Here is a 26,743-nt window from a genome sequence, read left to right as displayed (position 1 = left end):
CAGATCTTCTGCAGGAACAACCAGTGTTCTTAACTGCTGAGCCATCTCTCCAGCCCCAGATGTTTCTGTTTCTTAAAACCAAAAACATTACAGATTAATTAAAAAAAAAGAAGAAGCTGGGCATGGTGGGAGAACATGTCTTTAATCCCAGCACTCAGAGGCAGAGGCAGGTGTATCTCTGTGAGTTCCAGCTGGGGCTACAGGGAGACCTTGTCTCAAAAAAAAAGGTACCTGAATTTTGATGACCAGTAGTATATAATATAGTATTTCAAAAAATGAAGTATTTCATTTTCATTCATAGTTTCTACTGATAGTCTGTTAGACACAGTACCCTTGTTTAGTAAAAAAAAAAATAGTTTTTAACACTCTTTTCTAACCTGAAATAAAACCCAGCTACTGAATTTTATCTTATAAGACATCAGAGGCTAAAAGTATTACTCAGGTATAGAGAGATATTTGACATGCATGAAGACTTGGGTTTGATTCCCAGTTTAAAGAAAAATATTGTCATGGTCTGGAGAGATGGCTCAGTGGTTAAGAGCACTGGCTGCTCTTACAGAAGACCTGGGTTCAGTTCCCAACACCCACATGGCCACTAACAACTGTTCATAACACCAGTTCTGGGGGATCCTATGCCCTCTTACCCCCACAGGCATTGCATGCAGGTGGTTCACTTACATACACGAATGCATAACAGTTATACACCTAAAAAAATTTATTAGAAAAATTGTTGCCTCTGTATTATGCTCCAGGACATAGTCTGTAGTCTATCTTGATATACTGTAGTTTTGCCTTTGCTGTGGACAGATGTTCTTTTCATTGTCATTGCAGTAGGTATGAGTGCCTGTGTGCATTTGTATGTCCTCTTGCCTAGGAGCTCTTTTTCCATCAGATTATTAGTACATAGAACTTGAGTTTTGGCAGTTTAGGTAATGAGTATATGGGACAGAAAAAATGATTTAGTTCTTTTTAAATTATTTTTATATTTTCATGTGTATGCATATATTGCCTACATGTGGGTAAGTGCACCCATGTCGTGGAGTGCCCACAGAGGACAGAAGAGGCCATTGGATCCCCTGGAACTGGAGTTATGGAAAGTTTTTAGCTGCCATGTGGGTGCTGGGAGTCAAACCTGGGTATTCTGCAAGAACAGCCAATGTTCTTAACTGCTGAATCATCTCTCCAGCCCCATTTAGATCTTAAGTTAAATACAAGTCAGATGCCAGGTGTGTTAAAGTTGTTCATGGTCATCAATAGTGATGCCATCATGCCAGTCTTGCTGTTCCGAGATCCATATTGCTCCATGGCTCTTTCATCTTCTTAAGGACTATATGCTTGCCACCTAACCACTCAGTCTTGGCAGTACAAATGAGAAACCAGGAACCATTTGTGTTTGGACCAACATTTTCTGTGGACCAGATTCTGGGACCTGTGTGGACTTGTAGTTAGTGCCTTTATGGTGTCTTAAACATAACCCCTGTCCCGAATCTGTGAAAGCAGCAACTCTTTTTTTGAGATAGAATCTCACTATGTAGCCCTGCCTACCTTGTTTTTTAATGTTATGAGTGTTTTGCTTGCTTGTATGTAGGTGCACCACTGCACCACGTGCGTACAATGTCCACGGAGGCAGATGGCAGAAGATGGCATTGAATTCCCTGGAACTGGAGTTAAGGACAGTTGTTTGCAGTCTTGTGGGTACTAGGAACTGTACTCAAGTCCTCTAATAAATTCCAACAAACAACATACACAGATTGAATGATTACTATAAGCTATGTGCTATGCATGGATTATCCTTCTTATCTCTCACAAAACTCCTATATTATTCCCACTTAATAAATAAAGAATATAAAATATAAGTAACTTATCAAAATTAATAAGTTAGTAAGATGTTCAAACCTGAGTTTCAAGACCAAGTTTAGATTTTTAAAAATGTTATCATACAGGACCATTTCATGCCTGTATGTATTTTGAATATATTGTCTCCATCGTCTGCTATCTTTGGCCCTCCCCTTATTATTTCCTTTTCTTCCTGTACATAGTTTCACTTCTACTTTAATGTCATCTGTACATTGTACATGCAATTTTATGAATCTGTCAAGCCTGGGGCCCACAAATTAGAGAAAGCATACTGCTTTTGTGTGAAACTGATGTAATTCAATATGATTGTCCCCACTTGCATCCATTTTCCTTCAGACAGTATAACCTGATTCCTATGATTGAAAAGATTCAATTGTGTATATAACCACACTTATCCATTCCTCTGTTGGTGAACACCAGCATTGGTTCTATGACTTAGCTGTTGTGAATAATACCGCAGTAAACATTGATATGCTAGCTTCTGTGTAATATGTTGATTTGGAGTCATTTAGGTAAATACCCAGGAGTGGTCTATCTGGGTCATATGGGTAGATTTAGTTGTAGTTTTTTGAGTAACCTCAATTTTGATTTCTATAGTGTCTGGACCAGTTTAAAGTCCCATAAGAATCATGTAAGGGTTCTTTTTTGTCTGCATCCTCGCCAACATTTGTTATTATTTTCTCTTTTAAAAAGTTTGTTCTTATTTATGTGTGTGTCTGTGTGAGTATATGCCACATGTGTGTGGGTGCTCACAGAGGCCAGAAGACAGAGTCCCCTGGAGCTGGAGTTATAGGCAGTTGTGAGCTGCTCAACTTGGATGCTGGGAATTGAACTGAGGTCCTTTGGAAGAGCAGAAAATGCTATTAATCACTGAACCGTCTCTACAGCTCCTTAATTATTTTCTTGATGGCTGCCATTTTGGCTGCGGGAGAGACCTCTATTCAGATGAAGCTTGATTCTTGACGACTTTGCAGAAAATAGTTTCAGAACAAGTTGGTATCGATACTGGGGAAATTAAGAGTCCTCTCTTGGGGTTCTTAGTCTCATTAATAAAAGAATTTAAGAATGGAATGAAATGGAATCTTGAGGACAATTTTATTCAAATTTAGAAGAAAAAACCTAGGGCAGGTGAGATGTAAATCTTGGCAGTAGCCCAGAGCAGGCAAATGGAGAAGAGAAGGAAAAAAGCCATGCTACTTGAATTAAGCCAACATGCAGTTCAACCATGAGGGAGGAGGCAGTTGAGTAAGGAAGCCCTAAATGTTAGAGAAAGCATGCTTAGAAGAGAGATAGAAAAAAAGGAAAAATTGCCCTTTTCTGAATACTTTAGAAAAGTGGGCAGACTTACAAAGCAGCATGGCTATGCTCCGTAGGAGACTATTAGAGCATGGGAATTCTGGCTGCCATGCCTGACTGGCATTGATGTGGGTTCTGGGGATCTCGACTCTGTTTCTTATGCCTGAGGGGCAAGTGCTTTATCTGCTGCCCCTCTCAGCCCATGGTCTGTCTTTTAAAAGAGTTTTTGTTTATTTTTGAGACAGGGTTTTCCTGTAGTCCCAGCTGGAACTCGCTGCATAGACCAGGCTGGCCTCTATCTCACAGAGATGTGTCTGCCTCTGTCTCCCAAGTGCTAGAATTAAAAGTATATGCCATCATCCTGGCTTTCGAGAGTTTTAAAGAATGCTTACTGGGGAATTAGTTGGCACCATCAAAAAGCAACATCGGTAGACAGTGGGGTTTATTAGTTTGTTAGGGTTATGTAACCAAGATCTAGAAATTGAGCAGCTGAAATAGCAGAAATGTACTGCTTCGGAGTTTTTGTAAACTAGAAGTCAAGATCAGTGTCTTAAGTGTCTTAACCATTTGGTTCTTGAGACTTGTAAGACTGCTTCATATACCATTCTTAACTTTGGAGGGTTTGCTAGCAATCTTTGGCATTCCTTGGCTTGTCAAATCATCTGGAACTCCATCTTCATTTTCATCTAACATTCTTAATTTGTGCATGTCTGTGTACAAATTTTCCCGTTTTTATAAGGACAGCAGTCAGGCTGGATTAGAGCTCACCCTAATGACCTCATCTGAACTAGTTACATATACAACCACCTTATTTCCTAATACGATCATTTTCTGCATTAATGGAGCTTAAAACTTCAACATAGGAATTTTTTTTTTCTTTTTGGCGAGGGTATACAATGTGGTCCATAGCAGGAGCTACTTGGTAGAATGATGGTTATTGGTTATTTATTTATTTATTTATTTATTTTGTCTTTTTTAAGACAGGGTCTCCCTGTAGCCCCAACTAGTCTGGAACTCACTTTGTAGACCAGGCTGGCCTGGAACTCAGAGATTCACCTGCCTCTGCCTCCTGAGTGCTGGGATTAAAGGGGTGTGCCATCATGCCCAGCTGGTTATTAAGTGATTTCATAAGAGTGTAGTGAGGGAATAGGCTATTTGATTTCTCTTTCAAGACTTATCAGTACACATATCCAGTTCTCAAAAGTAGGTCAAAATAGACATAGTTGGAGACTTAACACTAGTTATTGTATAAGTGGTGGGAATGTAAATATGTCATTTAGTCACAAGTAGAGTCTGTGAAATAATTCAGTGAGAAAAGTGCTTGCTGTCAAACCTGATAACCTGAGTTTGATCCCTAGGACTCACATGGTGGAAGGAGAGAACAGAGCATCACAAGTTGTCCTCTGACTGCTACACGTTTGCTGTGGTGTGCATGTGCGTTCACACATGCGCATGTGCACACATGCATGCACACACACACACAAAACCTTATAAAAAGAGTCAGGTATATTATCTTAATTTCTTGAGAAAAAATAACTTATAACCATATGTATATTAATTGGGGACTGGAGAAGATGGCTCAGTGGTTATAAGAGCACGTAAAGTTCTTGCAGAGGACCTGAGTTCGGTTCCTAGCATTTGTATCAGGTGATTCCCAGTAGCCTAGAATTCTAGCTCCAGGGGGATCCTATGCCTCTGGCCTTCATGGGTATGAGCACTCACATGCACATACCAACAAAATACCATAATTAAAAATAATAAAGCAAATTTAAAAAGCATATATTAATTCAGCAGCTATGACAGAAAGACCCAGAATAATAGTGGTTTCAGCAAAGTAGGAGTGTATTTGTCCTTCTGGTAAGAATATGGGTAGTGGGCTGCTGTAGCAGTTCTGCACTGTTACATTCACCATGATGGACTGCTTAGATTCAAAGGTATTCTAGCTATTGCTACTGTTTATTCATCTTAGGTACCATGAAGGAGGACAGGTGGAAAGATAGGTCCCTTGCTTTTCAAAGTCATGCTTATAGGCTGAGATGGGAAGTTTGTGAGTTCAACCTCAAGTTAGGATTTTATTTTTCCCCAACCTCTTATTGATATCGTTTATGTGTCCTTCACCCTTGAAAAATGTACTTAGTTTTAAAACTGCTAACCTCAAGCTATCCGGTTTTTCCTAAGAATCCGTTCCTATGTGAATGTAACCCTGTAGATGAAATGTGATGGTTGGAATGAGAATGTGTCCTATAGCCTCCAAGTATTCGGACATTTTGTCCCCAGGTGATGGTGCTGTTTTGGGAGGCTTGAGGAGGTGTGGCCATGTCAGAGGAAGTACATCACTGGGGGTGGATTTTGAGAGTTTTTAACCCTTGCTGGATTTCCTGTCACTTTCTGCTTCCTGTGCCTGCTTGAAGATAGGAGAATTCCTCTTTCTGCTCTGGCCACCTCTTGTCACCATGCTTCCCCACCACGATGGACTCTAGTCCCTCTGGAACTGTAAACTAAATACATTCTTCCTTCTCTAAGTTGCCTTGGTGATGGTGTCTTATTACAGCAACAGAAAACTAACTAATGCATACATATAAAGAAACTTTATCCTTTATCTTATGTACAGAAAAAATAATTTAGGCATTTTTTTTTTGACAGATCACAAGACCTAGAGGAATAGTTAGTGACAGAAGCTATGATTATACTGACCAGGTTTCCTGTTATGTCTTTATACAGTACTCCTGTCTTGTCCTTATGTGGCACTCCTGTCCTGTCTTTATATAGTACTCCTGTCTTTATACAGTACATCTTTCCTGTTGTTATACAGTACTCCTGTCCTGCTGTTGCACAGTACTCCTGTCCTGTTCTTATACTATACTCCTGTCTTGTCTTTGAGGAGAAATTTAAGAAGTTCCTATTGAGGTGTGTAGTGTAAATATAGCTTTACTTTGAAGTATTAGAATGTTCTGTGAGTTACAGTCTTACAGTTTTATAAATATTTGGAAGAGAAGATAATTATTTTTGGCCTCTATGTATTTCTTGGTTTTCTAAGAATATAAGTGATTTTGCTTAATGACTAATTATTGGTTAAAGCATTTTATTAATGTAACCATTGAGAAGAAAATTATGCTCAAATTAAAAACTTGGGAGAAACTTGTAAAGGTTTATTTGAGTCTTTGAATAAGATACTTTAAAAGGTCTATAATCTTGCACATTAAACTATAACCTATAGAAAGCATGTTATGCCACCCTGAAGGTTGCTATAAAAATTGTTTATGAATTTCAGGCAAGACTAAAATATGTTGAAATGGAGAGTTTTGAAAAATGTTCTATATAGCAGAGGAGACCAAATCATGCTAAAGTGCAGGAAAAGACTATACATCAGTTTCCAGCCTACATTATTCAAAAAATACAACCATAAAAAAGGTAATAAGATTACATTTTCACATTTCATGGCTAGTAAAGTGCATTAGGCTGCTCAGATATTCATAACTTACTGTGACATTTGGGAAGATTACATTTTGTAGTGCAGAGCCATTACTACAGCTCAGATAATAACTAGCCAATGCTTGAACCTGGATTATGATCCCTGTCATTGGAAACAAATTTGTGATTTGAAGGTTGATCAGCTTCAAGTAACTGTTAGAAAGGGTAGAGCTGACATACTCTAAGCTCTCTGTATGTTTTTTTAGGTATAATAGATATACATACATACAGTATATCAAACATGCTACACATTTGTATGTACAAATTTCAGTCGTCAATTTTCTTCTTGAAAGGCGTATCTTATAATATTTAATGCCATGGAAGAATATTTAAAACACCTGTCTGTATATTGCTTTCACACTGTAAGCTCAGTTTGAAAGACGGTGAAATATTTGGGGCCTTTTTGGAAATTACTTTTAAAAGTTAATTCTATATCTTCTTGGAAGGATGGCTGCCGATATATACAGATCAACATGAAGGATTGATGTAAGTAATGTTAAGGTGAAGGTTAGGTCTCTTAAGTTAGTCACAACAAGGTTTTTGTCCCATTTAGTTCTACCCAGAGGATATATAATTGTTGAAGAAATTTTCACACTATTAGAACTTTCTCTAGACTTATTTTCTTTGCAGTAAATTGTTTAAACTATATTGTTTGGTTTGCTTTTTAAAAAATGAAGTCCATGTGTTGTATGTGTGCATATGAAGAAGTGCTGCTTCCTTGTCTTCTGTGGAAAGCCCTTCATTGTTGTCTTCTAGAAACTATTCCTGAAGAATTTGTCTTCTTCACTATTGTGAATAGGTCATTTTTATAAAACTTTTTTTTCTCTTTTATCTTGACTCTCATGAAACAGTTATTTTAGGATAATGTGGTATGTATAACATTCTATAGAGTTCTGGTTTTTATGGCTGTAGAGATTTACTGTTTGTTTGCTTTCTTTCTGAGCCTTTATAGTTCTTTCTGACTAGAAGTTATTCTTTTTTTTAAAATTAATTAATTAATTTATTATTTTTATTTTATGTGTACGAGTGTATTGCCTGCATGTATGTGAGCGCACCCCTGTCTTGCAATGCCATGGATGTCAGAAGAGGGCTTCGGATGCCCCTGGAACTGGAGTTGAGGACGGTTCGTAGCCGCCATGTGGGTGCTGGGAATCGAACCCAGGTCCTCTGCAAGAGCAGTCAGTGCTGTTAACCGCTGAGCCATCTCTCCAGCCCCAGAAGTTATTCTTATAGCTGAGAATTTTGTCACTTCTTAATTTTTCATTTTGTTTTCCTGTGCGGATTGGTGGTTCTCTAGATCTCTCTATTGATGTTCTTAGGTTTAGAGCAGACTTTTTTACTGCTAAAATTGATTAGAAATTGTCTTTACTAGGGGCTGGAGAAATAGATCAGCAGTTAAGAGCACTGACTGTTCTTGCAGAGAACCCGGGTTCAGTTCCCAGCACCCACATGGCAGCTCACAACTGTCCATAACTCCAGTTCTAGGGATCTAATACCCGCTTCTGGCCTCCATGGGCACATCACACATGGGTGCACTTATATACATGCAGGCGATATGCTTAAAATAATAAATAATTAATTAAAATAAATTTTCTTTCAATTTATAGGTTAAAGTTCATGAAATGAATCTCAGTTTTAAGTTTCTTCATTAAAATTTTGTACTCTTTGACAATAGCTACTGATCATTTGTATACATTTAATAAAAGATGTCCTTCCAGGACTATATGTTTAATTACTATTACTGCATTGCTTTCTGGAACTATTTCAGTAGGAAGCATGAAAGTGCCTGTTTCTCATCTGCTTTGATTCAAGTTTCCACTGCACAATGTCAGAGCTAACATATATATCTTCTTAAGCATTTATCATTTATTTTATCATTTATTTGTGGTAAAATATTCAAAACCATTGTCTTGCTTCTTTGAAATACATTATAGCACACTATCTTTATGCAGAGTCACCCTACTGTGTAGTATCAACTAGACTTCTTTGTACCATCTAATTGTAACTTTAAGTTTGCCGACCAAACTTTCCCAGCCACTCATCCCCCTAAGATGCCCCATATTTGCTAACCACCATTCTACTGTCAACTGCTTTTAAAAAAATTCTTTATTTTTTATTATTTATATATTTTATATATATTCTTATTTTTTAGAAGAAGCATTTCATTACAGCTTTAGCATACTCAATAACAATTTCCAGAGCAAAGATACATCTCTTTCAGAAGTGGCTATAAAGTTTTTAGGTTCAGAGTTGAATTAATACAGCTATACAATATTGAGCTCAGTATAAACCCTGTAAGACATAAAATTGAATGAGTTTTTAACCTTTAAAAAAGATCTCCATTTCATTTTAAAATATACTGTCTCTTACAGAAAGACTCATTGTTTTTGCCAATAACACTTAGATGTTGGCGCATGCGTCTCTAATCTGTACGTATCTGATTATTACTAGTTATGGTCAGTTGCACTTGGATCCTTGGCACCCGTGTATGGATATAAAGTCATCGGGTAGATTTCAATGGTAATGTTTATCACCTCTACTAATTAACATGATATAAATTTTTGTGCTTCGTCCTCAAATATAATTCATTTTTAAAATTTGTTGATTTTGTGTATGTGTGCATATCACACAGAACATCCCAAACAATCTTATTCATCTATATAGCCACTTCCCAGATGGCATCCTCCCATAGCCTCTCCCCCCTTTTACTCTGTTTTTCCTGCTACTGTCCACTGTGTTGTCAGCACCCCCAGCCGTTCCCCATTACTTGTCCATCTGGTGAATCTAGTCAGCCTGTCTAGAGGTCTTTGTTTTAGGATGGTCAGCTGTTCCTTATCTAGTGGCAATCAGGTGTCAGTATTCCTTTAGATATGATTTGCGGGGCTGGGGAGATGGCTCAGCAGTTAAGAGCACTGACTACTCTTGCAGAGGACCTGAGTTCAATTCCCAGCACCCACATGGTGGCTACAAGCTGTCCTTAACTCCAGTTCCAGGGGAATATGAAGCCCTCTTCTCACGTCCACGGCATTGCACGACACGTGCACTCACATACATGCAGGCAATACACTCGTACACATAAAATAAAAATAATTAAATATTTTTTAAAATGTTAAAAAAAAAGATTTGGATATGCTGTCCATTTTCCCAGTTCTGTGCTGGGTTACTATCTGGGAGTCTCTTGCGCCACCCTGGCCAACACTTCAAAAGGTATCTCCTATCTGGCATTGTTTCTTGTTATGTAGCCTTTAGCTATACATATGGACTCTTAAAAATTTATATTGGCCCCTTTAATCTTTGGTTATACTTTCCTTTGGAGTGTTTAAGGCCATGCAGTTTGCCCAGATAAACCAATTTATTTTTACTCTTAAAGTCGTTTGAGGACCTTTTCCTCAGGGGTCTTATGGGCTTGGGAGGAGCCCCTGCCTCCTTTCTTTTACCCGTTCCATCTATATGAAGATAAGTCAAAGGTCCTGCTCGTGTATGAGTGTATTACCTGCATGTATGTAAATGCACCTGTATTGAGCAGTGCCCACAGAGATCAGAAGATGGTGCCTGGAACTGAAATTACAGATGGTTGTTAGCTGCCATGTGAGTGGTGGGAACCAAACCCAGGTCCTCTGCAAGAGCAGTCAGTGCTCTTAACCACTGAGCCATCTCTCCAGCCTCTCTACTTTCAACTTCTAAAAGCTCAACATTTGTACATTCTAATAATGAGTAACAAATTACTGTATTTGACTTTCTGTGTCTGACTTATTTAATCTTTAGTTCCATCCATGTTGCTGGAGATGACAGAATTCCATTATTTTTAGTAGTTGACTACTATTCCATTGTGTGTGTTTATATATATATATGTTTTTTATGCATTCATCTGTTAATGGACACTGAAATTTTATTTCATGGCAGTTATTGAGAATTTTGCAGTGAACGTATATACCGTAAGTGCAGGTCTTTGACATACTGATTTCATTTTTTGGATATATACCCAGGATTGTTGGATCATATGGCATGTCTATTTTTAGTTTTTTGAGTAATCCCCACACTGCTTTTAATAATGGCAATACAATTTACATTCCCTTTGAAAGAGTCCATGGATTCCTTTTCCCTACATCTTTACCAGCACTTGTTCCTTGTTCTTTTGTCTTTTGATGATTGCCATTCTTATAGGTGCAAAGTGATATCTCATTGTGGTTGGGTTTTAATTTCCCTGATGATGAATGCTGTTGAGCATTTTTCATAAATCTGTTTACCATTTGTCTTTTTTATTTTTTAAATTAAATTTTTTTTTTGAGTTTCTATGCCTTTCATAAATAGTTCTTACTTAAATTTAGACCCCCTCACCCATCCTTGCCCCACAGCCCACCATCCTGACTGGACCTCATGCATTCTGTCATATACGTTAAGACCTATCCAGAAAAGCATTTGTACCCAAATATCTTTAAGTGCAAGATTATGCACTGGAGCCTAGTGAGCCTGTCTGGTCTCTGTAGCTCCAGCTGGCCTGAAACTCACTATTGTAGACCAGGCTGGTCTCATATGCCAGCATGCCTGACTTATTGTCTTCTTTTGAAGAATATACACTGTCCGTTTAAAAATCTGATTATTTATGGGTTTTTGTGATTGAATTTTGAGTTTTTTTTCTATTCTGGATATTAAACCTGTGTGAGATACTTAGTGTGCAATTATTTCCTCCCATTCTGTATGTAGGTTGTGTCTTCATAATGTTGATCACTTCCTTTCTGTGTAACATTTCATGTTTTCTTTTATCTGGAATTTATTTTGGCAAATGGTATAAGGATTCACTACTAATTTTTAAAAAAGAAAATTGTCATAGCTCCATGTGATGCTTGTGATGCCAGTATAATCCTGTGTTTAAGTTATTTAAATTGGTCTAGGCTCTGTTTTTATGGTGGTGTTTTCTCTCCCTATTTCATATGTTTATAATCAGTATTTTAATGGCTTTGGTATTTTGTTCAGGATTTCCCTTCACTGTTTTCTTATATATAATTTCTAGATAGAATCCTTTGTCACGTGTCAGGAAAAATAATCATATTGGAATTTTTTATTGTATTGTCTGAATCTACAGCAGTGGTGTCAGGATGCATAAGACCCATGCAAACTCAAGCAGACAAAACTCCAGGACAGAACTGTGGAAATGGGCAGCAGGCCGCAATCTTAGTTGAAGAATTATTGGCAGCTGATTACTGCTGAGTGAGGAAGAGCTGATCTTCTTAAAGGGAGGGATTCTAGATGGGCTGACTAGAACCCAGTGGATGAACTTGCACTGAGGGATGTCTTGGGACACTAACTTTACACAATAGTCCTTAACACAAATGAAAAGAGTGTATGAATTCCAGTGGCAGGGGGCTACAGGAGGGTACTAATAGGGAAGGGGGTATAAAGATGGTTAAGATTGACTAAGATGTTCTGTATGAAATACACAAAAATTCAATAAAAAATTTACAAAAATATGTGAAACATTAACAACCAGAAAGAATTTAATATTTCTATCCAGAAACACATCTTTGTCAAGACTAGAAAAAATGTTTGTTCTTATGTTTTGCATATTTTAAAACTTACTCCAAGATATTTTATTTTAAATTTTTTGATTTATTTATCTTTATTTTATGTGTACTAGTGTTTTGCCTGCAGCTATGTTTTGCAAAGCCTGTGGAAGCCAGAGGAGGGTGTCAGAGCCCCAGGAACTGGAGTTACAGATGGCTGTTAACTGCCACGTGGGTGTTGGAAATAGAACCTGGGTCCTCTGAAAGAGCAGCCAGTGCTCTTAACTGCTGAGCTATCTCTTCAGCCCCCTAATATGTAGGTTGTGTCTTCATGGAACTTTTTTCATTGTGTGTATGTATTTGTGTATACACATATATATGGAGGCCAGATGTTGTCAGGTGTCCTCAATTGCTGTTGTTCTATTTTTATTTTCAATTAAAATTGCTTATTACATTTCTATTTATCTTATTTTGCTTGTGTGCAGTGCGTGCGTGCATGCTTGTGTGTGTGTGCACATGCGTGTGCCATGGTGGGCTGGCCCCACCAAGTTTTTTTGAAATGGGTCTCTCACTGAATCTTGAGCTCACCTATTAGACTAGGCTGACTGACCAGCTAGCTCCAGGACCCTCCTGTCTTCTCCCCAGTGCTGAGATTATAGGCAGGCACTTCATGCGTGACTTTTTATGTGAGTCTGGAGACCGGAACTCAGGTCCTTATACTTGCATGACAAAAGCATTTTACTGATAGAGCTGTCTTTCCAGCCCCTGGGGAAAGTAAAAAAAAAAAAAAAAAACCACTTTACTGTATTTTCTATTCAGTATTTGGGGAAAGTTATATTAATGTTCTGTGTTTGGTCTACAGTTATTGACTTGATATCATTATATATTTTCATTGGGACAGAGATTTCTAGTTTGAAAGCTAGGAGTCTACTATCCACTAAATTCATACTTTCAGAAAATTTGGAGTATAGATTGGCTGATTCCATGATTAAGGACCGGCTGTTTCTGTTGTATTCCTCATTGTTTTATGTCCCAAGGGCCAGGCATCCAGAATGCATCCAATAAAAGTGTCCTGAATGAGTGTGTATATTCATTTTATGGAAGGGTTTACATTTTGTGATTGTTCTTTGTAAATAAGTTGAATTTACCTGGTATTGTAAAATTAGAGTTATCTTCTGTAGCTGCCAGTATCTTGCCACTGTTCCTCAACATGTCAGTATGAGTTGTCCTAGCTGGAGTTCATGCTGGTTGATGTGGCATGCACTCAGATTTCTTGGTGCCAGGTACTGGTTATTAAATGTTTGAAGACTGCTTTCATATGTTGTGATTAGTATAGTGTACTAAATTATTTTTGATTCAGTGAGCAGTTTGGTAGAAATAGGTTTCCCAAGAAATGTCAGGTTCCTGCAGTATTACTCATGTCATTTGTATTTACAATAATTTTATATGTTGTTATGACAATAGCACTGGTATTTTCTGCATTTGCTCTTCTAAAATTATTTGTTCAATAAGAAATAGGCGTTCATGGCACAAAATTTAAGGTGCTCAAAGTATCCTAAAATCACTCCCTGATTTTTTTCCCCCTGAGGAGGCAATCAGTGTTCAGTTTTCTGTGTTTTTCTTAGCCTTACAGAGGTGTACTTATGATTATGTGTACACATTTATACTGAAATTGTAGCTTCTTTTTAAACACTGTGTTTTAATTTAATCACTTAAAACAGGGTCTCAGAGATCTTTTCATGTTAAATGGTGCTACCTCTTTCTTTTTAGTGACTTCACTGTATTTCCTTATAGAGTTAGGTACATCTGATTTTATTAACCAATAACTTTTAATTTCCTGGTGGTTTACTTTAAAATGTTTTCTACTTAATAAAATGCAATTTATATATCTAACATCATTACCTGAGTGCATCTATAATAGAAATTTCTGTTTAAGAGTTTTACAATGTAGACACCAGTTTCTTCAACAACACTTACATATGAGTACCTGTTTCCCCAAATCCTTGCCCATAGTACATTTTATTTTATATGTTAGTAAGGATTTATAATTTGCCTAACACTTGCAATATTTTATTGTAGTTTTAATAGTCATTAATTATGTGAGCAAAATTGAGGTTTTGTTCATCTCTTGGTACCATTTGCAGTCATTTCAGTTTTTAAAACTTTCTTTTAGGGAGTTGTTTGTACTTAGGATATGAATTATGAATGGTTTTCCCTAGTAAATTATATTTTGATTTTATGTTTTCTTTTTTTTTTTTTGTTTATGCAACTTAAATCTTTTCCCCCTTTAAATTGCTGATGAGTAAACTCTGGGTCTTATGCTAGCTGAGTACTCTATGCCTATAGACCCTGCTCTAGGTCTATAGACCCTGCTTAGAATTTTAATTAATATTAGTTACTTTTATTAGTAATAAGTTCAGAAGTGTAAATAAAATCTTTCTTTTCTTTATTTGGAGACAAGGTCTCTTGAAGCTTAGGCTCTCCTTGAACTCACTATGTAGCCATGGATGACTGTGAACGCTTTATCTTTCTACCTCTTTCTCAAGTGCTGGGATTATTATAGGTGTGTACCACCAGGCCTGACCCAAACAGGTTAATTAGAAAAACTTTCACCTTTTGAGTTTATAAAACATTTTCCCATTATTTCAGTCATTAGTGGCTTACCTATGCTATCCACTCTATTTGTTTTGTTGAAAATGTTTTTTTTTAGAGCTTCAAAAAAATTCAACCTTTTGCCGTTGGAAGGTAGGGGAGAATCTGAGTGGATAGTCATTGCTAATTTACAGTTTAGGAACAAGCAACAGTGACATTGGAAGCAGTGTGGATGCCTTAGATATGTTTTGTTGTTTTTCTCTTGGAAGCTGGTAGGAGGACAGTTTGATTTGGAGATGAACTTCATTATCCAAGAAGGCGAGAGCATCATCTGCATGGTGGAGCTGCTGGAGAAGTGTGACATTACTTGCCAAGCAGAAGTCTGGAGCATGTTTACGGCCATTCTGAAGAAGAGCATACGAAACCTTCAAGTCTCTACCGAAGTGGGCCTTGTGGAAAAAGTACTTGGGAAAATTGAAAAAGTTGACAGTATGATTGCAGGTATGACTTTAAAAAAAAGTTTATTATTTTTATTTTATCTGCTGAGCCATGTCTCTATCCCCAACTTTAAAAAATTAAAAAAATTATTTATTATTATTATTTTATGTGTATGCGTGTATTGCCTGCATGTAGGTAAGTGCACCCGTGTCGTTCAATGCCCACAGAGGTCAGAAGAGGCTGTCGGATCCCGTGGGACTGGAGTTACGGACAGTTGTTAACTGCTATGTGGGTACTGGGAATCGAATCCAGGTCCTCTGCAAGAGCAGCTAGTGCTCTTAAACACTAAGCCATCTCTCCAGCCCCCTCATCTTAATCTTAATTATCTTTATACCCCCTTCCCCATTAGTACCCTCCTGTATCCCCATTCTCCACCCTCCAGAATTCATATGGGTCTTTTCATTTGTATTAAGGCCTCTTGTGTCAAGTTAATGTTCCCAGATATCCCTCAGTGCAAGTTCATCCACTGGGTTCTAGTCAGCCCATCTAAAATCCCTCCCTTTAAGAAGATCAGCTCTTCCTCACTCAGCAGTAATCAGCTGCCAATAATTCTTCAACTAAGCTTGGGGCCTGCTGCCCATTTCCACAGTTTTGTCCTGGAGTTTTGTCTGCTTGAGTTTGCATGGGTCTTGTACACACTGACACCATTGCTGTAGGTTCATTTGAGGAGCCTGTAGGACTCTATTTGCATATGGTCATGGACCTCCTCCCTGGCTCTTACAATCTTTCCAACTCCTCTTTGGCAATGGTCCCTGAGTCCTGGGTGGGTGGATTTTAATATAGGAGTCCTGTTCAAGGACCCACCAACTTTTTTTAAAAATAGAAATGTATATGAGTGTTGGGCGTGGTGGTGCACATCTTTAATCCCAGCATTTGGGAGGCAGAGGCAGGCAGATCTTTGTGAGTTCAAGGCCAGCCTGGTCTATATAGGTAATTCCAGGCCTACAGGAAGACCCTGTCTCAAAAAGATCTCCCCTCCCCCCCAAAAACCCAAAGAGATGTATATGAGGAAATAGTTTGATTCTTAAATATCATGTTTTTAAAGATTTCATTTAGTAACATTTATTTTAACAAATACTTGATTACATAACATGTGCCTATTTTTTTTTAAAAAGGATTAATTTTTATTATTTATTACTTTTAATTATGTGTATGTGTGTGGCTGTGTACATGTGAATGCAGGTATATGAGGAGTCCAGTGGTGTGAGATCCCCTGGAGCTGGATTTATAGGCAATTGTGAGCCACCTGTCATGGGGACAACTGAATTCTGCAAGAGTAATATGTGCTCTTAATCCCTGAGGCTTCTCTCCAGTCCTATAGCATGTATCTATGCCTTTGGTAGCCAAACTCTTTTTTTGTTTTTGTGACAGGGTCTTCCTGTAGTCCCAGCTGGCCTGGAACTAGCTATGTAGACCAGGCTGGCCTTGAACTCATGGAGATCTGCTAGGACTAAAGGCATGTACCACCACGCCTGGTGGTATCCAAATTCTTAAGTGTGCATGTATATTTTAACTCTATTTCTAGAAATCTGAATAGCTTACCTCTTGCATTGTTTGTTTTTTCTCAGATCTTCTGGTTGATATGCTGGGAGTGCTGGCCAGTTATAATTTGACAGTTCGGGAACTAAAGCTTTTCTTCAGTAAACTTCAAGGAGATAAAGGACAATGGGTAAAAAAACACAAATGTAAACAAAAGAAAACATCCCAAACCCTAAATACTGGCATATTTGAAAGTAACCCCTCCCAAGCATAGTAGTAGCTTATAAAGTGACTGATACTCTTCTGCATGGAGTAAATGTCAAATTGAGGGAAAGAGCTCAATCAAAATAACATTTTGCTCTGCATGGCTACTGTTGTTATAGGCGTCCTAGGTGGGCTACTGATTTGACCCTTGTTTCAATTACTGTTTTTAAACTATCCAAAGTTTCTTGGAGTTGCAAACATGTTAGGAAGTAGCACTTACCTTTTCTTCTGTGGATTTGAATAGTAATAGCCCTTAAATTTGAATAACATATTCAATGACCAGAATCTTTGTGACTATTTAGACATCCTCTTTAGATGCAATTTGGTGGTACTTTGCAGTAGGTGGTATTTTGTAGTAGGTCGTGGTAAACTTACTTTGAATCCTAGGTAATTTATCAAAAGCTTTTATTTTTGCAATTTACTTAGTTGTTTCTTATAGGAATACCAGTAAATGCTTTCTCTGTTTATCTAGACTTAATGACTTTTTAGAGGTCATTTTACTATAGTTCAGCCAGTTGGCCTATAATTTTGTTCTAATAGGTTTAATCTATATTTGTGCAATTCATCATGTTAAAATTTAGATTCTTTACCTTTTATGTTTTAAATTCCAGCTCTGTGGCTGCTTATCAAAATTTTTAAGTTTTTTTATTTATTTATTTTTATTTTATGTTTACAAGTGTTTTGCCTGAATGTGTGTAAGTGTACCATATGCATGCAATGCATGTCAGTGCATGGAAGCCAGAGGAGGGCATTGGTTCACCAGGAACTGGAGTTAAGGACGATTTTAGCCACCATGTAGGTACTGGGAACTGAACGAGGTTCCTCTGGAAGAGCAGTAGATGCTCTTAACCACTGAGCCGTCTCTCTAGCCCTGGCTTTTCATATTTTTATTATTGATTTTCACTGAATTTGAGTATGGTCCTGGGTGTGGTTTATCCTGTTTTATCACTGTTAGTGTTTTTTTCCCCTTTGTGACTTTGCAATTTTTACTAGATTTGGAAATACTTAAAAAAATAGTTTGGAAATATTACTTTCTTCTTTTATTTCTTGTCTAAGACCCTAAACTTCAGGTAAATTAGTCTCTTTTAAAATTTAAATGTAAGAGCCCGGCGTGGTGGCACACACCTTTAATCCCAGCACTTGGGAGGCAGAGGCAGGTGGATCTTTGTGAGTTCGAGGCCAGCCTGTTCTACATAGTGAGTTCTAGGACAGCTGGGGCTACAGGGAGACCCTGTCTCAAAAAGATTAAAAAAGATTTTTTAATGTAATTTTATTTACTTTTGTGAGACAGGGTCTTCCTGTAGCCTCATCTGGCCTGGAACTTACTATGTAGACCAGACTGGCCTCCATCTCACAGAGATCTGTCTGCCTATGCCTCTGGAGTGCTGGGATTAAAGGTGTGTGCCACCACACCTGGCACTAATGTTTTTTAAAAAATATATTTTTAGAGTTAATTTATTTATTTTATTTTTATGTGTTATTAGTATTTTGCTTGTATAAATGTATGTGTATCATGTGTGTGCCTGGTGCCTGCAGAGGCCAGAAGAAGGTGTTGGATCTCTTGGAACCAGAGTTAAGGACAGTTGTTAGCTGCCATGTGGGAACTGGGAATTGAACCCAGGTTCTCTGGAAGAGCAGCAAGGGCTGTTAGAGCCATCTCTCCTGCCCCAGTGGTAAACTAATCTTACTAAATTAAAAGTATATATTTTAATTTTTTATGTGTATGAGTGATTTGCCCATATGTATATATGTATAGAAGTGTATTACCTGTGTGCAGTGCCTGAAGAAACCAGAAGAGGGTATTGGATCACCTGGAATTGGAGTTACAGACAATGTGACATTCAATGTACAGACAATGTAGACATCATGTGGATGTTGGGAACTGAACCCAGGTCGTCTATAAGAGCAGCCAATGCTCTTAACCACTGAGCCATCACTCCAACCCCAAAAGTATTTTAATGGGGAGAGAGCTGCTTTTTTTGGTCTTATTATTGAAGCCTGGCTCCAGTAAGGTCCCTCCATAAAACTCAGTCTCAAATGTGGGGCAAGAAATTATTTGTAGCTCTCTACTAGGTCAGAGATTCCTTTGACTTACTGTTGTCTGTATCTTGGTCTCATGCTGTTAAGGTCTATTTTAGCCACTTTGTTACTGAGGCAGATTTTTGGAGCATTTTCTCTGTACAGTTTCTTCATCTCTATCACTCAAGTCTTTAACCTCAGTATGCATTAGACCGGCTACTCAAGTTTTTCTCTCTGCTACTCAGTGATACATTCAGGTTCTATTTGATCTCCTCTTTGTGTATTGATAAGGAAGTTGACTCCAGAAAATTCCTTTTGTTAGTCTTAGTTTCTGAGAGATCACAGGTTTCTTAAAAAAAAAAATTTGTATCTATGTGTATGTATGTATGTCTGTATATGTGTAAGGCATGTGAATGTGGGGGCCCTTGGAAGTCAGAAGAGGGCTTCAGATCCTCTGGAGTTGTCATTACTCATGGTTGTAACTGCCTGACATGGGTTCTGGGCACTGAACTCAGTTTCTCCTGTAGAGCAGCAGGAGTTTTAATGGCTAAGCCATCTTTTCAACCCTGAGAGCACAGTCTTAACCTACCTCTTACTCCATGTCTGAAAAATATTTTTATTGCATACATTTTTTTGTAGTTTTTATACTTGTTTGTGGTACATTTTTAAGTTAGGTCTTATATATGTTATGTTAAGGAGAGGCAGTGTACTTGTTTGATTTGGATTTGGTTTATATTTAAATTTTTTTACACTATGTAGTTCATACTGTATTTTTGAAATATAGAAAATTACTTAAAAGAAACTAGCAAAGGTTATGAACAGATATTTATTTATAGACATGAAAGTGCCATAAATACTAGTTACTGGAGATATTTATATTAAAACAATATTGATATGTCACCCTTTTATCTATAGTATCATGGATTTAAAGTTGGATGATGACAAGTCTAATTAGATAACTAGGGCTGTTTTAAACCTTATGTATATTTGGTTGGATTGAACATTAGTGGAGTTGAAGTGAAGAATGTAGTGCTATTTAGTCACATAAAATATATTTGTATCCATTGAATGAATAATTCTCTTCTAAGTACTGAGAAATTGTTCCAAAAGGAAATCGATATGAGGGTGCCCACCTAAGCATTATTTTTTAAAATAATATTTAAAAATTATTTTAATTTATTTGAAAATTTTGTAAATGTATACAATGTATTTTGATCTTATCTATCCCCCCCCCCACTCCTGTCATCTCCTCCGGGACTCTAATTTTGAGAACAGTGAATTGTCAGCATAGGTGTTTGCCATGAGAATAGACACGTAAAATACATTGGATACACAGAATAGATTATTTTTGAACATATTTAAAATTTATCTTTAATAATTTCATGCATGTATGTCTTAGATCATATTCACTCCTCACTCTTTGTTATCCAGAATAGAAATTATATAGCAGTTAGAACCACTGCATAGAGATTAGGAATATATGCAAAAAACATAGGAGGAAAGTAATAAATGAGTGCTCTATCTGACAAGTCATTTGAATGCTAAGAGCAAACAAAACTTTTACATTTATGTAATTAACTTTGTATTGTTCATGTGTGTGTATGGCATGCATGTTACCATGTGCTTGTGTAGGTCAGAGAACAGTTTGTAGGAGTTGGTTCTCTTCTTCCACCTTGTGAGTATCAGGAATGAAACTCAGGTTGTCAGGCTTAGCAGCAGGCACTGTTATCTGCTGAGCTGTCTTTCTGGCTCACAAAACCTTTTTAAAAAAAAAAAACATTTTGCTTATTAATTTTTAATGTATGAGTATATTGCCTGCATGTGTATAAGTGCACTCGTGCTGTGCAATGCCTGTGGAGGTCAGAAGAGGGTGTTGGATCCCCTGGAAATGGAGTTATGGCTGGTTGTTAGCTGCCATGTGGGTACTGGGAACCAAACCCTTGTCCTCTGCAAGAGCAGCCAGTGCTCTTAACTGCTGAGCCATCTTTCCAGCCTCCCATAAAAACAGAATAAAAAGATTAAATGTGGTATTATAGCTGCTTATGGCAAAGAGGGCAATCAGAATAGGTTTGGAAGATAGAGACAAAATAGCAATGTAGTAATAAACAAAAGGGCTGAAACATTTCATTCCATTTATTTAACTCTATTATCAGATATTGAGGCTGTTTCTGCCTTTGGCTTTGATAGTAGTAGAGTGAAAAAAATCTCTCTAAGTCTATACTTGAATTTCTTATTTTTACATGTGGAATGAATATATCAATGAACATGAATATTTTTAAAGATTCTTGAAATACAACAATTACTTTTTTCTTGAAGGTTTTCTAATGTACTCTCTCACACCAGTGTGGGAGGAAGTATCTTACTGTGTCCTTACTGATTCATTTATAGGAAAGGGAATTTGGAGGAATGGCTTTTATAGGTGGAAATGCTATACAGTTCTAAATATTTGCTCCTGCAGAGTTGTTTTTGGTAACTTTATTTCACATTGGACTATACTGAGGCAATCAATGTGATTGTAGTTACTTGTTAGGTGTACCATATTTCTATAATTAGGCAGTGTAGTTGATTGGAAATTTCTTTATTAAGAATGAAGCTTTCCATTTAAGAGTTAGATAAAAGATTACTAAATTTCTTCATAGTAGCAGTAAGTTAGAACAGTGAACAAAATAAGTGAATAAAACCAATGATTTCAGATAGAGTTTGACCCTGTTTTGAGTGGATGTCCTCTATTTTACCGTATTTCCTTGTAAACTGATTAAAATGATAATGTGGATCTGATTGTTTTTTACTTTTCCTTATAAATATAATAAATAAGATTTTCATTTTACTTTTTGATTGTTTTATATAATAAAGATTTGTGGGCCAAAGAAAAATTAAAATATAGATATAATATAACCTTTATACATATTGTGCATTTGAGGCAGATTATAGAATGAACCATGGTAGGGAAGTTTAACACTTTCTCTGAGTTCAGGAAAGACTGCCCCGAGGAAGTGGACATTAAGATGAGCTCTGAAGGATTTGCAGGATTTCCTTGGTTTACAGGAGAGTGGAATAGGCCTAGTGACACATTTTAAGCAGAAGGAATAGCTTGTACTCAGGCCATGCTGTGAAAGTAATTCTATGAGAAGGCATTGTGGATAGGATCGAGGATGCATGAAGGTCAAAATGAAGTTGGGGCTGGGCATGGTGGTACACACCTTTATTTCTACCACTCCAGAGGGAGAGGCAGGCAGATCTCTGAGATCAAGACCGGTCTAGTCTACATAGAGAGTTCTAGGTCAGCTGGGGCTACAGGGAGACCCTGTTTCATTAAATAAATAAATAAATAAATAAATAAATAAATAAATAAATAAATAAATAAATATAAATAAATCAAAGTTGGAGATACATTTTCTAGACTGTGTTTAAAGTTGATCTCTATTAAAGGCAGTGGGAAGCTACATGGGGTGGGAGGGTAGGGGAAGGAGAGAATGAGAATATGAGAATATAGAGTAACAGGTGAAAGTATTATGGTTAGAACCCTGGCCTTTGGAGTTAGATGGAGTTCTGATCCTGACCCTGTCAGTAACTGTGTTACCACAGCATGCTCCTCTGCCTCATGGTCTCACTCTGTAAAATTGGCAGAACAATGGGAGCACCCCATGGGTTGGTTATGGAGTTAAAATATTACAGTGTATTTAAAGTACCTTTAGCATTGGAATACAAGTAAGAATTATTTAAGTATTTGTTAAAGAATATTTTATAGTCGGATGGGTGGTGAGTTGATGTGGTTTATAATATTTAAAAAGCATTTTTTGATGAAGTGTTTGACATTTAACATTAGTTCATATTTACCGAACAACTAATATGTCCTGTAGTAGTGTAAAAATAGCAACTCCCTATTTCTTTATGATACTTGAAAATGCTTGTATATTCTTGTATATGCCTTTTAGCTTATATTATTTAGTTATTTTTGTGTGTCTTAAAGAATGACGTATTAAAACATGTATTTTTGTTTCATGAGTAGAGTGTAATTAATAAGTTGTTCATTGTTTCCTAGCCTCCACATGCTGGGAAATTGCTGTCTGTGTTAAAGCATATGCCTCAGAAGTATGGTCCTGATGCCTTTTTTAACTTCCCAGGAAAGAGTGCTGCAGTAAGTAAATATTCATGAGGCAGTACCTCAGACCTCTGCTTTCCATTGCTTCCTGAAAGTGCAGCCCTGCAAATAGTCTGGCAGGTTCTGTTTTACGTAGATGCATCACCAACTTACTGCCTAGAATACATGTGCATGCTACTTTCCCCCAGCTGTTTAGAGGTGAAGAAATATATGTTTAAAGCAGTTGAGAAAGCAGCCTGCTCTAAGCTTGGTTCAGCAGTTGAATAACAGCCTTTCTTTTGTATGTAGCTGTGCTGGTCTGAATTTATTCTTAACCTTAAATAGCTGTTTGCATGTAACACTTTGACTTTCTGTTTTTCTGAGCAACTTTTTCTAGCCTTAAATATACTTACCCTTACTTCTTTTGCACCTGGTATATAAAATGAGAGTGACTCTTTGAAACTTAGGCAAATTTACCTGCTTTGTAAAAGAATTCTTTTTAAAAAATATTTTTTTATTATTTCTATTTTATGTGTATGAGTGTTATGCCTGCGTGTAGGTAAGTGCACCCATGTTATGCAATGCCCACGGAGGACAGAAGAAACTGTCGAATCCCCTGGAACTGGAGTTACCGATGTGTTAGCTGCCATGTGGGTACTGGGATACGAACTTGGGTCTTCTGCAAGAACAGTTGGTGTTCTTAACCACTGAGCCATCACTCCTATATAAATTTTTTGAAATATGGTCATGCTGTGTAGGTTGAGGCTAATTAACATCAAGCTCTCATTGTAGCCCAGACTAGCATCAAACTCCTGCCTGGGTCTCTTGAGTGCTTGGTTTACAGGTGTCTGCCACCACACCTGGCCACAACTGTGTTTTTTATAGTACTGGTGACTGAACCTATGATCTGGAACATGGTAGGCAAGCACTCTACCACTAAGCTACATCTCTAGCTCTTTTATCATGCTTATTAATTATTTCATAAATTAGACCACTATGTATGGTTGTATTACCTATAATATTTCAAAGTACGTATATATTGTGTATGTTATTTATGAAAGCTTTTAAAAATATCGTAACATTAGTCTGTAATCACATTTTTTAGAAGCTACTTCAGTCTGTTCTTTTTCTAGGCTAATCTTTCTTTCATTTATTGTTTTGGTAATCATAAAATCTTGTTTGCTTGTTATGTTCTATGTAGCTAGGCAGTATCTCCCCCAAAATAAATTTGTAGTGTTTATGCCTATAATCTCAGCACACTGGAGGTGGCAGGAGGAAGGTCAGGAGTTCCAGGTCATCCTTGGTCACATAATGAATTTGAGGCCATTCTGGGCTGCCCGAGGCCCTGTCTCAACAAAAAAACAAAACAAAACAAAACAAAACAAAACACATTTGTGATGTATTTTTTGAGGGGGTTTTCTTATTTTGTTTTGCTTCTGTCTGATGTTGCCCAGGCTAGCCTTGAAATTGGCCATCCTTCTGCCTTAGTCTCCTTTGTGGCAGAATTTATAGGCATCTTTTTCCTCACCCAGCTCATTTGAGAGATTTGGATATTAAATATAAGCACACAACTTTCTTTGAAAACTTTCATTGCTTTTCCCTTTTCAGGTTTCCTTAAGAAGCATCTTGCAGGGCTGGAGAGATGGCTCAACGGTTATAAACACTGGTTGCTCTTTCAGAAGACCCGGGTTTGAATCCCAGTACCCACATGGCAGCTAACAACCGTCCTAACTCCAGTTCCAGGGGATCTGACAGCCTCTTCTGTCCTCTGCGGGCACTGCATGACATGGGTGCACTTACCTACATGCAGGGAATACACACATACACATAAAATGAAAAAAAAAAAAAGCATTTTGCATGTGAAGCTTTCCCAAATGACTTTTGTCTCTCGCATTGAGCTTTGTCTCGCATTGTCAGTTTGTCTCTGACATCCAAAAGTGTTCTTATGAGAGTAACCATTTTTTTTAGTGCATGGAAATAAGATTTTCTTATTTACAGTTCTCAGAGGTTGAAATCTGCCCATTCTATTTGCGTTTATCTTGAGAGTAGGGAAGTGATTTTGGTACTTCCAGAGGGTGTTTAAATAATAACCCAGTGTCTCCTTATTTTCTTCAAGTCTGACTTTAAAGAGAATTTAAAATATTCATGGACAGATTATTTTTATAATGCTTTCACATCTATTTCATATTAGGTGAAAGAAAATATATGCATACACCAAAAATGTAATAGTTTCACCAAGATAACTTTCATGTAAAAACAGCTACCTCTAGTCTTAAAATTGTTATTATATAGATATGCCCCTGATTTTTTTCATATTTTATGATATATGTAATATATATCAAAGCACATATGTGTATATATGTCCATAAATGCTTATATTAGGTATATATAAAAACAGTAAAATGTTGTGTATAGTATTTTTTTTATTAAGGTAGAATTTACATATCTTCAAAATATTTTTATTCTTTTCTATTTTATGTGTATGAATGTATTGCTTGCATGTGTATAAGTGCACCCGTGTCATGCAATGCCCGAGGAGGTCAGAAGAGGGTGTCAGATCCCCTGGAACTGGAGTTATGGACAGCTGTTAGCTGCCATGTGGGTGCTAGGATTTGAAACCAGGTCCTCTGCAAGAACAGTCAGTGATCTTAATGAGCCATCTTTCCAGCCCTCCGTAAATTTTTATTTTTATTAGGCATAAACCTAGAAGTGGAATTCTGGGTTTTGTGTTTTTTTTTTTTTTTTTTTGGTGAACACTTTGAGGAATTCCCAGAGTGCTTTCCAAAGTGGCTGTATCACTTCAGTCTCAGCAATATCTGAAGGTTACGGTTTCTATCCTTGTTGATAGTAATATCTGGTTTTTAAAATTTTATTATTATAGTTATTATAGGGTATTTTTTTCAGTTCTGGGGATCCAACTGATGAGGGCTTTGTATTTCTGGTAAAGTGCTGTACCATCACTGAGCTACACCTCTATCCTGACCATTGTGATTTTGGTTTATATCTCTCTAATGACTAATGATGCTGAGCATCTTTCCATGTCTTTATTGGCCTTTAGTGTATTAGTTGTATATATTTTGATTTTTTTGCCCACTTTATAATTGCATTTGGATTTTACTTCCTCCCTCCCTCCCTTCCTCCCTCATTCCTTCCTCCTTCCAGCCTAGAACCATCATTGAGTAGATTAGGCTAGCCTCAAATTCATAGAGATCCACCTGCCTCTGCCTACTGAGTGCTGGGATTAAAGGCATGTGCCACCATGTCTGGCCTTGTATTTGTCTCTTTATTACTGAATTATAAGAGTTCTCTATATGTTTGGATATAAGTTCTTTATCAATATTCAGTTTACATATACTTCCTCCCATACTTACCTCATGTCTTTAAAAGTTTTTTTTTTTTTTTTTCCGGTCTTTTTGAGACAGGGTCTCCCTGTAGTCCCAGCTGTCCTGGAACTCACTATGTAGACCAGGCTGGCCTTGAACTCACAGAGCTCCACCTGCCTCTGCCTCCTGAGTGCTGGGATTAAAGGTGCACGCCACCATGCCTGGCTAAAAGTTTTTTTTTTTAATTAATTTTTTTTTATATTCTGTGTATGATTGTTATGCCTGCATGTGTAAGTTTACCCATGTCATGCAATGCCCGTGGAGACCAGAATAGGGCATCAGATCCTCTGGAACTGGAGTTA

At 37.2% G+C, this 26,743-nt stretch overlaps 1 protein-coding gene across 11 annotated transcripts in view; it reads left to right on the top strand.

The window, feature by feature from the left end:
• Nucleotides 1-26,743, top strand: part of Lrba (LPS responsive beige-like anchor protein) — a 674,454-nt gene that overhangs the window by 76,765 nt on the left and 570,946 nt on the right. For all 11 annotated transcript variants that reach the window (XM_029556710.1, XM_029556708.1, XM_029556707.1 and 8 more), the window contains 3 exons: nt 14,987-15,218; nt 16,784-16,884; nt 23,020-23,115. In XM_029556710.1, the coding sequence (XP_029412570.1) occupies nt 14,987-15,218; nt 16,784-16,884; nt 23,020-23,115 (429 nt within the window). The remainder of the gene's footprint in view (nt 1-14,986; nt 15,219-16,783; nt 16,885-23,019; nt 23,116-26,743) is intronic.

The sequence above is a fragment of the Nannospalax galili genome, unplaced genomic scaffold (genome assembly GCF_000622305.1).
Source record: "Nannospalax galili isolate Female #2095 unplaced genomic scaffold, S.galili_v1.0 scaffold305, whole genome shotgun sequence".
NCBI classification, from domain to species: Eukaryota; Metazoa; Chordata; class Mammalia; order Rodentia; family Spalacidae; genus Nannospalax; species Nannospalax galili.
This window is presented reverse-complemented; position numbering and strand designations above follow the sequence as displayed.